At 48.9% G+C, this 16589-nt stretch overlaps 1 protein-coding gene across 1 annotated transcript in view; it reads right to left on the reverse strand.

The window, feature by feature from the left end:
* Positions 1-16589, reverse strand: part of PRR12 (proline rich 12) — a 50926-nt gene that overhangs the window by 25576 nt on the left and 8761 nt on the right. The window contains exons 2-7 of the mRNA XM_066627450.1: positions 14065-14177; positions 12980-13141; positions 7960-11444; positions 5074-5677; positions 2977-3296; positions 600-716 (exon numbers count right to left, since the gene is read on the reverse strand). Coding sequence (XP_066483547.1) covers positions 600-716; positions 2977-3296; positions 5074-5677; positions 7960-11444; positions 12980-13141; positions 14065-14177 — 4801 coding nt within the window. The remainder of the gene's footprint in view (positions 1-599; positions 717-2976; positions 3297-5073; positions 5678-7959; positions 11445-12979; positions 13142-14064; positions 14178-16589) is intronic.

Consider the following 16589-nt stretch of genomic DNA (forward strand, 5'->3'; position numbering starts at 1 on the left):
ATCCAACCCTTTGCCCAAAGACAGTGGCTCCCAAATTTTTTCGACTGGTGGCTCCCTTGACCTCCTGGGTTGTTGCTCATGACTCCGCATTAGGGTTAGAATCCTATACATTATATAGGGCTGCAGGCTTTTCATGAGGATTCTGTAGCTCTCCTGGTTGGTTTCCTCACTGGAATGCACTGCCCAAGGAAATTAACTGGATCAAGCCCAACTACTTTCAGGAAGCACCCAAAGCACAAAATTAGCTCAGGGTAGAGGAGAAGGTGCCCTCATGCATATGTTAACCATGGATCATCCATAAGAAGTCCCTCTACATCTGAATTGCTCTCAGATCACAACCATAGCAGAAACACGTTAAGAGGGAAAAGACTATTTTCTCAGTAGGGAAGGAGCAAGGAAATAAAGGATAAGTTGAGTTAAAATTCTGAGTTCAGTCCATCACACCACACAAATCAAGCAAGCCCCCCCAGGCCTCCAACCTCTGGACCTAGAGCTTCCCCGCATTCATTCTCCCAAGCATACAACTCTTCATGATTAGCAGAAGCAAAATCATGTACTGTACTTGGTAACTGGAATGGACCAAATGATGGGACACTTACATTGCTGGTGGCGCAAAACTGACGCTGCCCATCCTTGATTTCAGGGGTGAACTTCTGCAGCAAAGCTTTCTGCACCCGCCAGATTGGGGGTGGCTCCCGCCCAGTCTGAAGAGCAAGCTGCGGGAGGACAAGGAAAGGGGTGCTGGTCAGTGATGCTAACAAGCTGCTGTCTAGAAGGCCAAGTGCTCTACTACCAAAGTTTGCAACAGGGAATTACACACAAGACACAGAGCTGCAAACAGTCTGAAAGAACATAATGCTTGCCCCTCTGTGATTTGTCTTCATGAAACCGCATTAGGCTGCTACAGAAGAGGTGGATTCACTCAGTCTGACAGGTGGCAGACTCCAGGAGGCAAGATCTCAAGGAGGATTTATAGCCTTATAGAGCCTTATATTTATAGCCTTATATAGATTTATAGAGTTATAATGATATAATGATCACTCCAGGAAAGCACTGTACATTGTACTGCTATAGCATGGTGACCTGAGTACACTTCTGTACTGCAAAGAGTCATGGACCCTTCGCTCACAACAGGAGAGGAAACTGAACGCTTTCCACATGTGCTGCCTCCGATGCATCTTCCGCATCACCTGGCAGGACAAAGTTCCAAACAACACAGTCCTGGAACGAGCTGGAATCCCTAGCACAGGGGTACTCAATAGGTGGATCGCGATCTACGGGTAGATCGCGAGGCAAAATGAGTAGATCGCGGAGTGCCAACCCCCCCTTCGGGTGCCTCTGGGAGGAAACGCCGGGAGTAAGGCCCATTGTTCTCAATGGGGCTTACTCCCAGGTAAGTGTGGCTAGGATTGCAGCCTCACAGCCTAATCCTAGGCATGTCTACTCAGGAGTAAGTCCTGTTATACTCAGTGGGGCTCAAGGTACACCAACATACATTGTACACATAAATGTTATATGTTATGATGGCGCGAACATTGTAAAAAAAACTCTGTTAGATCTCCAGGCCTTGCTGGGTTTCAAAGTAGCTCTCGAGCCAAAAAAGTGTGAGCACCCCTGCCCTAGCATGTATGCACTGCTGAAACAGAGACGACTGCGTTGGCTCGGTCATGTCGTGAGAATGGATGATGGCCAGATCCCAAAGGATCTCCTCTATGGAGAACTTGTGCAAGGAAAGCGCCCTACAGGTAGACCACAGCTGCGATACAAGGACATCTGCAAGAGGGATCTGAAGGCCTTAGGAGTGGACCTCAACAAGTGGGAAACCCTGGCCTCTGAGCGGCCTGCTTGGAGGCAGGCTGTGCAGCATGGCTTTTCCCAGTTTGAAGAGACACTTGGCCAACAGACTGAGGCAAAGAGGCAAAGAAGGAAGGCCCATAGCCAGGGAGACAGACCAGGGACAGATTGCACTTGCTCCCAGTGTGGAAGGGATTGTCACTCCCGAATCGACCTTTTCAGCCACACTAGATGCTGTTCCAGAACCACCATTCAGAGCGCAATACCATAGTCTTTCGAGACTGAAGGTTGCCAACTACCAGCATGGTGACCAAAGCAGATGTCAAAACCAGAAAAAGAAAAGAACCCCAAGGGACTTTCAACTTAACAATCATATGATATAGATCCTAGGGTCTGGTCTGAGGCATGTGATTCAGCTGACTCTGCTGAAGCTAAGCAAGTCTGGTCAGTGTCTGAATGAGAGAATACATAAGGCTGCCTTTAGCTCTATAAAGGGAGAAAACCTCAATAAATACATTCCTACAGTCTCAGAGTCCACCTCATTACTATGAATGTGATATAGTTTCATGAGGACAAACTAACTGTATTTTGGGGGGGGGCATTTTCAGACTTCCTGTATTCAATAGTAACACATGTTTTTTATGCACGGACCTATTTGTACATACAGTTGTATATTTTCACTCCATAATAGGTTCATATCTCTTTTCTTTCCTGTCTAGTATTTTCTGCAAACTTCTTTTACAATTCAGATGGTGAAATCTGAAAATTCTGGGTAATTCTGAAAATCTTTATAAATTTTTTTTTAAGATGAACACTTTTGAGAGTTGATAAAAAAAAAATATTCTATTCTGATCATCGGAAGCATACGACTGGGCCCAGAAAGTAGCCCAGGATCATCTGATGCTGCTGCACTGCTGAAGTTAGATAAACATTAATCTGGCTGGTCAATTTGGTGGGAAGCCACTAGGTGCCCCTTGTAAGACTTTTTTTCCTCCCATTTTTGGTGGGGGGAAAGCACAAGTCCACATAAAATCAATATCTTACCCCAAGGATGAATTCAAACAGTGAAATATAACACTCACGTCATGAAAATATATTTCAAATATTATCCAAGGACTGGGTTCTGCTCTAATCATAGCCTACAACTACACAGCCATGCCAGATTTTGGGCACCTTACACACCTTGAGGGCCTGAACATCTTCAACACGTATGACAAACTCGTCGCGCTCACGGAAGATCCCCTCCCCGCCACTCTCCACCTCTTCTTCATCCGTCTCCCCGCAAATGGCAGCTGTCTCCTGCTTCTTGGCAAGGTGAAGGGGCCGTGTGTCCTCAGGATCCTCAGGCTCAGGGGATGCCTGGGCTGGTGGCTCTTCAGGGACAGGTGGAGCCTCCTTAGGTGATGGAACTGGGGAGAGGGGTGGTGGAGGCAGCTCGTGCTGAGTATCTGCTTCCACTGATGGAGCTGGGCTAGGGGGCTTTTCTTCCGGTGGTGGCACATCTGAGGAGAAACAAGCAGGAAGGATTAGTCAGCAACCTAATCATCCACAGATTTTTCCTCTCTCAATGCAATGAGAAGCGCCATTTAAATTAAAGGAAAACAGTGGTTTAACAATGTGAGAGAGAGAGGGAGAGAGGGCAGCAGGCTGACAATCCACCAGTCATTCTCTCTTCAGGCAGCTTCAGCCCAAAACCCCTCCCTTCCCCGAGACTTTGAAAAGAAAGATACTTGCATTGGTGAAAGGAGGGGTAGAGTGAAGTCTTTCTAAGCACCTTGAGAGAGACTGATTGTTGAATTGTAGTCTTAATGATTCTGTCTTAACATCTCAAAGGTCAGCAAGGCTGTTTTTAAATCACTGGAGCAAAGAAACTTTGTTTTTTAAATTGATTTGCTATAGTGCTATAGCAGGGGTGCCCAAACCCCGGCCCTGGGGCCACTTGCGGCCCTCGAAGCCTCCCAATGTGGCCCTCAGGGAGCCCCCAGTCTCCAAAGAGCCTCTGACCCTCCTGAGATTTGTTGGAGCCCATGCTGACCCGACGCAACTGCTCTCAGTGTGAGGGTGACTGTTTGACCTCTTGCGTGAGTTGTGGGATGAGGGCTCCGTCCACTGCTTGTTGTTTCACATCTGTGATGCAGTAGCAGCAGCAAAGGAAAGGCTAGCCTTGCTTTGTGCAAGGCCTTTTATAGGCCTTGAGTTATTGCAAGACCTTCATTCATTCATGTAAGTCCATCTTTAATATATTTATGTAAACTTATGTAAATTTATTCAAATTTTAAATGTAAATTAATCCCCCCCCGGCCCCTGACACAGTGTCAGAGAGATGATGTGGCCCTCTTGCCAAAAACTATGGACACCCCTGTGCTACAGTTTAGTTCTGGGAACTAAAAGCACTCAACCTGTATATAAAATTTTTCTCTCTCTTAATCTTAGGGGTAATCAGTATGGCATCATGGTTAGATTGTAAGACTAGGACTGTGGAGTCCTGTGTTCAAATCTCTGTTCATGAAGCCCATGGGTAACCTTGAGCCAATCACCCTGTTGTGACAGACAGACAGACAGACAGACAGACAGACAGACAGACAGACAGACAGACAGACAGACAGACAGACAGACAGACAGACAGACAGACCCAAGTGAATCACCCTGCGCTCCTTGAAGGAAGGACAGGATAAAAATGTAACAACATAAAATATAGTCCTGAAGGAAAATATAGACCTAAAAAAAGTTAATGACAAGTTTGAAACTGCCCCATTCCACTGATGCCAACATAATGTATAGACAGAACATTTAATTTAAAAAAAAATATTTTTGGAAGTTTTTCCATAGAAAAAAGTATAGGAAAAAAATTTACCTATCATACTGTGAGTTTGCATCAGGACAACTTACTCCTATGTATGTTGGAAAACAGCTGGTTTTACTCTTATATCAACATGGCTTAAACGTATCTCAAGTCTATATGAGGTGCAAGATGGAAAAAAAAACCATGCGTAGAAACAAACCCCAGACTCAATTGACTGAACAACAGGTATGAGATGAGGGGAAAAAAATGAGATCTTGTATGCAATGGAAAAGGTGTTTGACTATTAGAACTCTTCGCATACAGGATGTTTAGAAGAATGTAGAAGAAAGTAAATGCAAGATATGATAGTAGGAGGAGCTCTATCCCATTCAGAATTTGAAGACAAGAAGACAATTCAATAGTATTACAAGAAATGCAATGGTCAAGATGCCTTTTGGGGCCTGGGATGTAGGGCAATGGAAACTCCCGACACTTACCATTAGGCTCCTCCTTGCGGTCCGTGGGGTCATACAGTGCTGAGATGGCCGAGGAGATGCTCTTTTGAAGGTCCTGGTTCTTGCTGACCGAGTCCTCCTCGTCAGATGAGAACGAGGGCAGTGTTTCCAGGTTACGCTTCAGCTCCTCATCGAGTCGCTTGCAGGGGCTGGTACAACTCATGACGAGCCCGGCAGGATCCCCCTCTGGCCCGTCCAAACCGCCAGGCAACATGGGGGGAGCCATGCTGAAGGGAGGGGGAGGCTGGGAGGATGACGACGACGACGTGGCTGATGGTGGGCGGGGTGTCTTAGAGGGGCTGCCCGAGGAAGAGGCCACTGTCGCGGCTGCACCAGGGGCCCCAACCGTGGCTGCTGAGGATGACGATGGCAGCGTCTGACGCTTGCCCGATTTCAGGAAGTCCAGAAAGGAGGCCATGAACCCTGACTTCATCTCAGGCTGCTTCTCTTCCACCTCCTTGATCTTCTGCTTGATCTTCTCACGAGTGTGGCTGCTGTCCAAACTGCTCTCTTGAGGGGGCTGGTGAGATGGTGTGGGAGCCTCCAACTGAGAGCCCTCCAAACCTTTGGGAACTGGCAGTTTGATCTGAGGAGAAAGGAGAAGGGACAGAAATTGGGGGAGGGGAAGAGTTCCATGGGAATCTCCTGGCCTCGCTCCCAGGCAATATTCTTCCCAGGTTTTCACCATCCTCCAAGCCCTTAGACCACTGGTTCCCAAACTTTTTTGACAGGTAGCTCCCTTGACCTACTGGCCCATTGGCCATGGCTCCCCATTAGGGCTGTAATCCTATACATTGCATAGGATGACAAGTTTTTTGCAAGAATTCTGCTGCTTCCCTGGCTTCCCAGGGAGTCACAGCTCCCAATTTGAGAAACACTGCCTTAGACTCATCAATTTTCACAAAATCCAGGAGCAGGTTTTGCATACAGCTGCACAATTTATTCTGCCTCCAAATGTAGATTGCCACAAATGTGGATGCTTTTTTCCCCTTAAAAACTGTGTGTTGGGTGGAAGGGGAGTACTGTGAGAGAAGAGAAGGATGACCAAGAGCTCAGCGCCCAGAAGGAGGATGTCAAAGGAAGGAAACAACCACTGGGCCTTGAAGTCCATCCACAGCCAACTGGCAGTCCTTCCTGCCTAGTGTTTTTCAACCACATTACAATAGACACAGACTGCACATTTTTACACTTTTCTCCAATGGGGAGTAGAAACAAGTTGATTTGAAAAAGTTGTCAGGATACCAATTCTGCTCCAAGTGCAAGACTGTAGTTTTATGAAGCAGATGGCATAAAGGTAGGCCTAATAACCCATAATCTTTCCCTTTTGTTCACTGGCCATCAAATGACCATATCAATCATTGTCACTTCTGATCTGGCCCAGAGATCACACAGTCCAGGACTCTCGGTGCCCACAGGCCTTGGCATTTGGGACTGGGAGCAATCTGCACCCACGAAACCCAAACTCTGTGTCAAGAAAAAATATACTAAAATAACAAGTTACAAATAATAAACCTGCTACGTTTTTAAGCGGTAGGTAGGTATGGGGGGGTGTATTTAAAGAGTCAGATTAAATAATGTTTAGGACACAATCAAAACATCATTATAAAGAGCATTAAAATGAAGATCTGACAAGAGAAGCAATGGCTTCCAGTGGTTTTTAGGGCCAAATTCCAGAAAATCACGCAGCAAGAAAACCCAGCTATCCTACACTAAAAGCATGCAACTCAGAATTGTTTTCCATGCCTTTAAACATGCATGCTTGCTTCATTTGCAGTATTTCATTGGTTCTTTCAAGGAGTGAAGGCAATACAGTAGGAGAAACTGGTACAAACAAATGATGGGTAATAAGGTTGGTTAGGAGAAAATAACCAAAGGCCACAGTAGGAAGGTATGTAGTTGAGCATGAAACGGATAGACAGTCCTGGTCATAGCCAGGACCACATCATGTGGCCCTCACAGGTTCTCATGCCCTAAGGCCTGGAGCCAACAGTTCATCTGCCTGCTCTGTGTGTAGCAACATCGCTTCCACTTGTAATGGATTCCAAGAGCCATATCAAACACACCTGTAGTAGCTTGGCTGCAGCAAAGAAAGCAGAATCCAAATGGCCACTGTATCACGTACAGGCAACTAGTTCAATATCTCCATGGGAGCCACTGCCACTGGTATGGTACCAACCCACCCAGCAAGTAGACTCAAACAATCCCAGCCGCTGATCTTAAGTGTCAAGCTATTTTTGCCAGCAATTGCACCATTACAAGTATGTATGAATTAGCCTTAAGAAGCCAAGGATTAATTTATCCAACAGGACGGTTCCTACTGCACTTCTCAGGGTTGCTCAGTCCCATCCAATCTCACTAGTTCCCTCTGAATCTGAGCTACTGTTTCAAATCAGAAAACCACGTATCCTATAATTTCTCCCTGCTGGGGTGTCACATAATAAGGACATCTTAAACCGATTAACCATAAGCTTTAATAAATGTGTCTATCAATTAAAATTTGCAGGTGGGTAAAAATAAGCAAGGAGCCTACTTTCTTTCTTTTTATATGCTGCAGGGATGTGTCATAGCAAACACCATCTTAGGGGAGGTATTCCCTCCCCATGTAAAAGAAAAAGAGGAATGCTTCTTAAGAAGGCACTTGCTATCTGCAATTCTGAGATGTAGCTGTGCTAAAAATGTGCATTCAAAAAAAAAAATCTGATATCCAATTAACTATTGGCATATTTTAATTTGATTAACAAGTGTTTTAACTGTGTCATCTAACTGATGACTGAATCAAGTGTTCATGCCCACCTATCCTGACACCATATCCCATTTAAAATTTGCCATTTATCATATGAGCCCCACCATTTCGCAATCCCAGCTTACCTTGAGTGGTTTGAGGGACTCCAAGCCAGCTCCTGGTTCAACCCCCTCCTCCCCGGCTTTCTTGCCCCTCCCTCTCCCCCGACCACGGGGTTTCTTGGTGCCATCGTGAGCCACACCATGGGGTGGTTCAGTCAGAGGCCGGATACGGGGCCTCCCACGGGGGCGGGGCGGGCCCTCCCGCTTGGGCTTGGAAGGTTTGCGGCCCCGGCGTTTAGGCTCCATGAGACCACTGTTAGGGGGGCAGAAGTCTATGTCGCCCATAGGGTTCAGGCTGGTCCGGTTGGTCCGGCAGCTGGAAATGAGATCAGGCAGCAGGTCGGGCAGGCGGCGGCTATTCAGGCGAATGTCAGCCGGGACATCCTCCTTGTCCTCGTCGTCTTCAAACTCATACTCCTGGGCATAGTTCTTTTTGGGTGGCTGGAAAGGTGGCTCCCGTTTCTTGAGCAAATGGAAAGATGAGGTCTTCAGCAGCTTCTTGGGCTTGGATGAGCAAAAAATGGGCGACGTCAGACCTGACTTGGATTCAGAAACAGGAGCCGTCCCGTGCTGGCCAGACTGAATGAGCCCCAGCTGCTCTGTGTTGACAGTTGAGGGCAGCTCGTGCTTCACGGACACAGAATCCAACCCCAAGTGCTGCCCATCCCCACTTTCAGAGGGGCAGTAGCTCTGGTACCCTTGTCCCCCCTGCATCATGTCATAGCCTCCCCCTTTCATTCCCTCGCCTCTCTCCATGCCCTGCGTGCCATCATCGGGCTTGGGGAACTCGTCCCCAGCACAAGGAGGAGGCCCAAACATGTCCTCCATGCCCGGGAAGAAGCTGCGGTCTTCGTCTTGTAACAAAGAGTCTGGGAAGCAGATGGAGGTTAGGGGAACAAAACGCTGCTTGGCCCCTTGTGGGCTGGGGCTCTCAAATTGGTCCTTGCCCTCCAATTGGCCTTGAGGGACCTGCTGGGAGGAGTCCGGGTCCAAGCTGGCATCCGGGAGGAGATGCTGCTGTGACTGGACTGCCCCGCTTTGTCCCAGGTGTGATTCCAAGCTCAGTTCCGGTTCCAAGAAGTCCTGGATCTCTTGCGACTGGGAAAGGTTGCCCTGGGGCATCACCTCCATGCCCTCGGACTGCATCCTTTCTGACTGCAGCTGGCCCTGGAGCTGCGGCGACTGTTGCTGCTCCAGGAGCTGGGCTTCCATGCTCTGGGAGCGCACGTGAGCTTGGTGCAGGTGGGCTTCCAGCGCCTGCATCTGAAGCTGTGGAGAGGGCGCTTCGGCCTGATGCATGCGCTGAGACTCCATCAGGTGGACATCCAGAGGGGTGCGCACCTTCCCACGGGAGTGAAGCTGACTCTGAGTGTGGGTGAGCACTGACTGGAGCAGCTGGGACTGCTGCTGTTGCTGCTGCTGCTGTGAAAGGGACAGAGGAGGAAGGTCGGGAGGGGAGTCCAGCATAAGGGTGGCCCCCTGCTGCCCAGACATGAGGCCATGGGACTCCATGGGGTGAGGCTGGGGGGCATGCTCAGGAGTCTTTTGCAAGTATGAGTGGGCCTGAGAGATCTCCTTGCCACCTGTGTCCATGTGACCCCCCTGGAGGTGCTGCTCCACTGACTTCTTTATCTCTTGCCCGTAAGAATCCATGGAGCCAGTCTGATGGCTGTAGTGGACAACTGAGGTGGCCAAGGACTCTGGCGTCGAGCGTGTGTGTGGGTACTCCTTGGACCTTTCTCCTTTCTTTTTGTCCTTGAGGCTCTGAAGAGACATCTCAAGGCCTTGGTTGTCCAGGTTAGAGTTGGTCCGGATAACACTTTGCAGATGATAGCGCTCCTCAGTCTTGCTCAGCTCATACCCCATCCCTTTGCCAGCCCTCTCTTCACACTCCACCATGCCTTCTGTGGGCACCCTTGGTGGGCTCTGCGACTGCAGCAGATGCTGGATCAAGAACTCCTCGTCTTCTGTCCGCTCAGACGACAGCAAGTCAGAGTCAGTCTTTGCCTTGCCATAAGATGCTGCCCTCTCCAACCCTCCTTGGGAGCTCTGGTAGCTCTGCGTGTGAGCTGACTGCATGAAGGAAGGGGACAACACAGAAGTGAGATACTTCTGAGACTGTCCGGGTGATGCTACGCTTTGGGGCCGGTTTGTGGTGGGCGACTGGAGAGGTCGGATGATCTGGGAAGGGCTTGCATCTGGAAGGTTCTGGCTGTGTGAATAGCCAATGGACTGGCTGTGCCCTGGCATTGCTGGCGAGTGGCCAGTGCTGTAGCTCAGCGATGGGCTAGCTGTGGGCATCCCCTGTGAATGAGCTGGAACATAACTTGGCGTCTGGCTGACGGAGACATGGGGCTCGGCCTGGACACTGTACCCAACGGACGACAAGCCTTGCAACTGCTCAGGCGAGTAAGTCTGGTTCTGACAGGTCTGCAGCCCCTGTCCACCTTGCCCAGCCTGGCCCTGCTGAGCCTGCCCAGTTGTGGAGTAACTCTGGGCCTTGCTCACGCTTGTCAGGTCTTGGGCCTGGCTGCTGCTGAAGCCTTGCGAGGCCTGGCTGACCGAAGACAGGTTCTGCGGCTGGCTGACTGAGTAACTCTGTGTTTGGCTCATGGAGAGCAGGCTCTGGGGCTGGCCAGGAGAGTAAGCCTGCGACTGGCTTGCGATTACCGAGCTGGGCTTGGGTGTGGATGAGCTGTAGTTGCTTTGGCACTTGGGCGTGGCTGTGGAACGGGGCGGCTGGCGGGAGGCTGAGTAGCTCTTAGACTTAGAAGAGGAGGCTGTCCCAGAGTAGCCAGGGGACTGGATGATGGGACGGTAGCTTTGGGAAGGCTCTTGCCGCGTGGCCTGGGGGGTTTTCTGCTGCTGGGAACTTTCACTACTGGCGGGTGACTGCTCGCCTAAGGGGCTGCAAGAGAGACTGGAGCGATGGGGCATCTGCTGGTAGCTACCCCCACAGCTCAGGTAATGCTGGAGGGAATGGGCAGCAGGCAGTTGTGGCTGGGCGCTAGAGGGTCTCTGGTAATGTTTGATCACGCTATCCTGCCGGGGGATGGCTCGATCAATGGAAGAGGCAGGCGAGCTGGAGAAGACGGAGGTGTTGTAAAGCTGGGACGTCTGGTCAGAAGGCCCCAGCGAGGATGACAGGAGGTTGAACTGGGACGGGAGGTGACGGGAAGCTGACTCTTGTGCACTGCGGTAGGCGGAGCTCTGGGAGGGCAAGCCGGTACCCAACACTGCGCTGCCCAGTCGGTCAAAGCTGAGGGAGGAAGGAACGCTGGGCTGGGAGGACTTGATGTGCAGCAGGGGGTCGTGGGGTGACAAGAGGCCATTGGATGTTGGGCTGAAGGTAGCATCCTGCAGGGTGAGTGAGGAGGTGACTGGGAAGCTGCGTCCGCTGAAAGAGGCTGGGTGCTGATAAGCAGAGAGCGCTGACGATGAAGGGAAGGTGCCGGAGCCTGGGAGGGCCCCTGAAATGAAGAGCTCAGCAGGTGCTGGAGTGTGCATGGCTGTGAGGAAGAAAGAGAGCGGCAGATTAGATGCTTCTGGTCAAAGCCACAGAAAGTGCACAAGATATCCAGTTGCAACAATTCAAAGAGGGGCACTCATAAGCTGTGTTCAAAGGGTCACAAAAAACATTCCTCTAAAGTCACATCACCACCAGGATGACCTCACAGAAAAGAGGCAACACTACCATGGGGCAGGCCTGTCCTGCCCAAAGGGTTACAACCCAAACAGCACAGTCCTTCCCACTCAAAGACACATGATCAGGTCCAATGATCAAAATTCTAAGGACATGAATTTTAAAAGAGCATTTTCCTCTCCGTAAGTGGGATTATTTTGTTGCTTGAAAAGAAAAATATGTTGGGGATCAGTGAAATATTTATTTATTTTATCATCAGATGTAAAATTACTTTACTGCTTTACAAACACAAGATGCGTGGTGTATAACTTGGCACATCAAACCGCACTGTGTGACATAATTTATAAGATTTTAAAAAGGTATAACTGCCTTAGTTTTATTCAAGCAATAATTACAAAGATACCCAGTATAAGAGGTTGAGCAGCATACTATAGCATCTGCAAATACCTAAACATTATCTTACATCTTGGTTGCTATTATCTGGACTTAAATACCATGTCCTCTCCTTACTGTCAGAATTATCTAGAACCAGAAAGAAAAACACAAAAATGTGCGCTGCCTGCTTACCAGCCATGACAATGGGATAAGAACACAGACCATAAGCAACAGGCCCAGAAACCCATATGATGTTATTTAAACCATTTCTGCCCAACGTTGCATATAAGCAACAGGGACCAAGTGTGTACATCTGTGGGCCAGGCAGAAATGGGTTAAATAATACAGCCTTGAAACACACACACTCTCTCTCTCACACATCAGGATTGGCTCCTGAAAGAGCAATAGCATCTGATCCTGAACATTTCATTTTTATCTCCATGGACTTTAGAAAACTAAAGTCTTGCAGGGACTGAAACAAGCTTTTCTACTCATTCACATGTTAGCTTGTCTCTTAATTTGATGCATGCACCATTTTTTTTTTTAAACAGAGACCACTTTCTTTGCTCTGTTGCATAAGACGGAGTCATCTGAAGCAGGAGGTGAGAGTTACACATGTGTACAGGAATTGCAGCTGCCCAATAATGTAGGTATGATTTTACACTGCTATCAGAAAGCATTTTTGGAGCACTCAAGGACACCGATATTCTAAAACCCTTGCCTTAAACATTTCACTCAACCTTCTAAAAAGGACAATATTTCATAAGCATTTTCTCCCAGCCCAGCCCCCAGCCCCCCACTTCTGCTCAAATTTCTATTTTTTTCACTGAAAAGTACTGGGGGAAAAATACCTTGGAAGCAAACTCCACCCCCCCACCCCCCCATGGCTATTACTGCTTTTGTATCTCTAACAAGGTCCCTTCCATCAAAACTGCATTATTGCATCAACTCAGCCCTCTTATAACAGCTCACAACCCTGTCCAACACCTTCCCCTGAGCTGCCATGGGGCGCTGCGGAGCAGTTACCTGTTTGCCAGGATGGGGTCCTGAACTGGGAGAGCAGGGAGGAGGCAGAAGGGCCAGGCTGTGGTGCCCGGGACTCCAGCGCCGAGATGAGGTTCATGACAGAGGCATCCGGGGTTGCGCTGCTGGCATGGTGGAGCCCCGTCTCAAATAGGCCAGAGAGGCCTGGGGTGGGAAGGGAAACAGTGGAAAAGAACAGGTGAGACAGACATCAAAACTTACAAAGCTGCCTTCTACTGAGCCAGAACACAGCCCAGTTACCTCAGTATTGTCTGCACCGGCCCAGCCCTATTTGGAGATGCCAGTGATTGAACCTGAGACATTTCTGCACATAAAGCATGTGCTCGACCACTGAGCTAGAGTTCTTCCCCTTAAGAGGGCCAAGAAAAGGATGCACAGCCAGCCCCAAAACAGACAGTAGCATCCAGTGATAGAGAGACCATGGAGGAAGCAAGATAACATGGACATTAGAGGACAGATCTGCCAAGGTGTTTCTATTTTGGGGAGTAAACAGGGGGAAATCAGCCAAGAGCGAGGCACACGCAGAGACAAGGGGATTGGTGGGGGAAGAGAGAGAAAGCAGAGGGGGAAAGGCAGGAAATTAAGAACATAAGAACAGCCCCACTGGATCAGGCCATAGGCCCATCTAGTCCAGCTTCCTGTATCTCACAGCGGCCCACCAAATGCCCCAGGGAGCACACGAGCACGTGCTGAGCAGCCCAGCACAGCAAGCTCCCCCCAACCAGCCTGTCCCCACCCACTGCCCGCGAGCCCCCAGTGGGCGCAGCCTCCGTCCGAAGCCCCGCCCCATATGCAAATGAGGCCCCACCCCCACTCTTTGTAGAACAAAGAACTACAGGTGAGTAGCTAGACTGGTTGAGGGCCAGCAGAAGTGACTCTAGCGTAAGCCAAGAAACTGGAAAGATGGGTTATAATAGGCAAAGCACAGTTGGATCAGGGCAAACGAACACAAGCAAGGTGGCTAATCACAATTAACACTCGCCTATGAAAAGAAAAGGGCAGAAAAGGGAATGGGCTGCTGAAAGTGTGTGCACCCAGAATCAAAGCGAGAGAAAATAACATGGTACCTGCTGGATGGTGGTTTGTGGCGTAGCCCTGCAGAGGGTGGGGGGTGGCGTATGCTTGGCGGTGCAAGATATCTGTGTCTGGGTGTGAGCTCCGGGATCCGCCGTACACCAAACTGAAGGAAGGGAAAGACACAGAGACAGTCAGTATTGGAAACTTGTCAGGCACATACTCAAGACCATTTTTAACATATTTAAAAGGTTTTAAACAAGCCTGATTTTGTGCACAACAAGCTGGTTAAGAGAGTTCCTTCAAAGCTCATCAATGCTATTGCCACCTGTGTTAACAATTAAGAATAAAGAATCGGGGAGTGGTGTTTGGTTGGAACGAGTTCGTTCCAAAGGATCTTCCATGCAGAGTTCAAAACCATGCCTCGCATTCATTCTCTAGGTCAGTGGTCTTCAATCTTTTTAGTGCCATGACCACAATATATAAATAAAGTATGAGATGGGACCCCATCATCAATCCCAGCCCTCTCCCAGGACCCTATCTGCCCACTCCATCCCTGTCACTGCCCACTCCCTGCCCCCATAATGTCCTCCCAGCATTGTTCATTATAACCAAATATTCTTATCAGACAGAGCAGAAAAAGTTACCATGAAGCCTGGCACTAGTGAAAGCTATTTTAGTACAGCTGCTCAGAACCTGAGCAGGACTGGGACACAATCTCCTGGTACCTAAAGGGGTACACCAGATTCCTCCCCCTTTACCTGGTGGTGCTCTAGTTCAGTGGTCTTCAACCTTTTTCATTCACCTAAGTTGCCCCAATGAGATCCCAACCCCAAGGTTGAAGAACTCTGCTCTAGGTGATTTGGGGCCATGGTTATCTTTCTGCATCAGTTCCTTTTCCGTAAGATGGGCATATCAATTCCCTCTATCAAGATGGAATGAGATTATGTCACTAAGTATTTAGCTACTGCATTTATATCTCACCCTTCCTCCAAGGAGTTCAGGGTGATTTTAAAACATGGTTTTCTCTTGGTCAAATGGAAAATGGTTCTCATGGCCAAATATCAGCCCACAGCCAGGCTCTTGTCCCCTGAAAGACTCTGGCCTACTCAACTGAACATGACCAGAGCTGTCCTCTGGTTGTGTCTGGAGGGTGTTCTGAGGGCCAGAGAGGTTGAATGAATAAGCCCATTCATTCATTCACTCACTCATCTAAGTTCCATCTCTAATTTATTTATATAAATTTTATATTTAAACTTTTTTCCAGCCCTCAGCACCATGCCAGATATTTGATGCGGCCCTTTGGCCAAAAAGTTTGGAGACCCCTGATCTATACAACAATCCTGAAAGGTAGGCGATGACGAAATGCAATGATTGGGCCAGGGTCACCTGGTGATCTCCAGGGATGAATGGGGACATGAACTCAAACTACTCAGTACGAGTCTCTTCTAACCTCTCCACCACTCTGAAACACATTGCATGCTAAAAAGTGCTACAGAAATGAAATCAGACCACCACAGAGATCACTCTCCCCTCCTACACTCCTGAGATTAACCAAAACTCCTCAACCTACTATTCCTCCTCTAGCCTAGCATCTAGCTTTCAGTTGCAGTAGCAAGGACTGGAATGTGGAACCGGTGGTGCATGATGGGAAAGGTAGTCCCCACCTCCTGCTTTCCCACAGTCTCTGCATCTGACCTGCAGCCCCTCCTCTCCCCACCCCCAGCACAGGAAAACTCAGCGGCCAAACCACAGCACAAAGAACACCCCTCAACCCTGACCTGCCTCTTCTGTGAGTGCTGCCAAGATCCCTCTGTCCTTAAACATAGCTTTCTCAAATCAGCTCCTTTTTCAGTACTGCTGACTTAAATCTTTTACCTGCAATTCCTCTCTTACAGTCCACCCCCCCCCCCAAAAAACATTCATTTTCTCCAGGATGTCTGTTCAGACAAATATCAAATCCTCTAAAATTGACCAAAGCTTGATACCCAGGTCAGCTACACAGCCTACTGGAGAACTGAACACGCAGGAGGCCTCACTCTCTCCACAGATCCTTTCCCCGACCCAGCAATCTCAGGACTGTCCCATCATCCAAACACCCAAGCTAAAATGATAGGACTTCAAGAGAAGCCATGGGTCCTGGATCCCAAATTCTCAACAACCTGTGCCATTTCCTCCACTCTAAATGCACCCAGTCAGCCAATGTTTCTACCACTCTTACCAAAGAGTCCAGTTATTCTGGCTCCAGCCTCTGATGTAACACACAGAAACTGCAATCCTAAGCAGACTTACCAGGACGTTTGCCCCTGTATATAGTGACATAGAGGGACAGACTTCCGAACAAGCATGTGTAATGGGGCTGTCAACCAATCTTGCAACCAGTTATGTACCTAGGGGGTAACAATTCCAATGAGACAGATACCTATGCATCACACAGGTATGTGAAGACTGGCTGAACCAAGAATTGCATTAATCCACAATAAGGTTACACTAACACACCCCATTGCCACCCCCAATCTCCTTGACAGAACACCCTGAAGTCCTCGCTCCCACACACCAGGCTACGCTCTCTTCTTCC

This window comes from Tiliqua scincoides, chromosome 5 (genome assembly GCF_035046505.1).
Source record: "Tiliqua scincoides isolate rTilSci1 chromosome 5, rTilSci1.hap2, whole genome shotgun sequence".
Lineage (NCBI taxonomy): Eukaryota > Metazoa > Chordata > Lepidosauria > Squamata > Scincidae > Tiliqua > Tiliqua scincoides.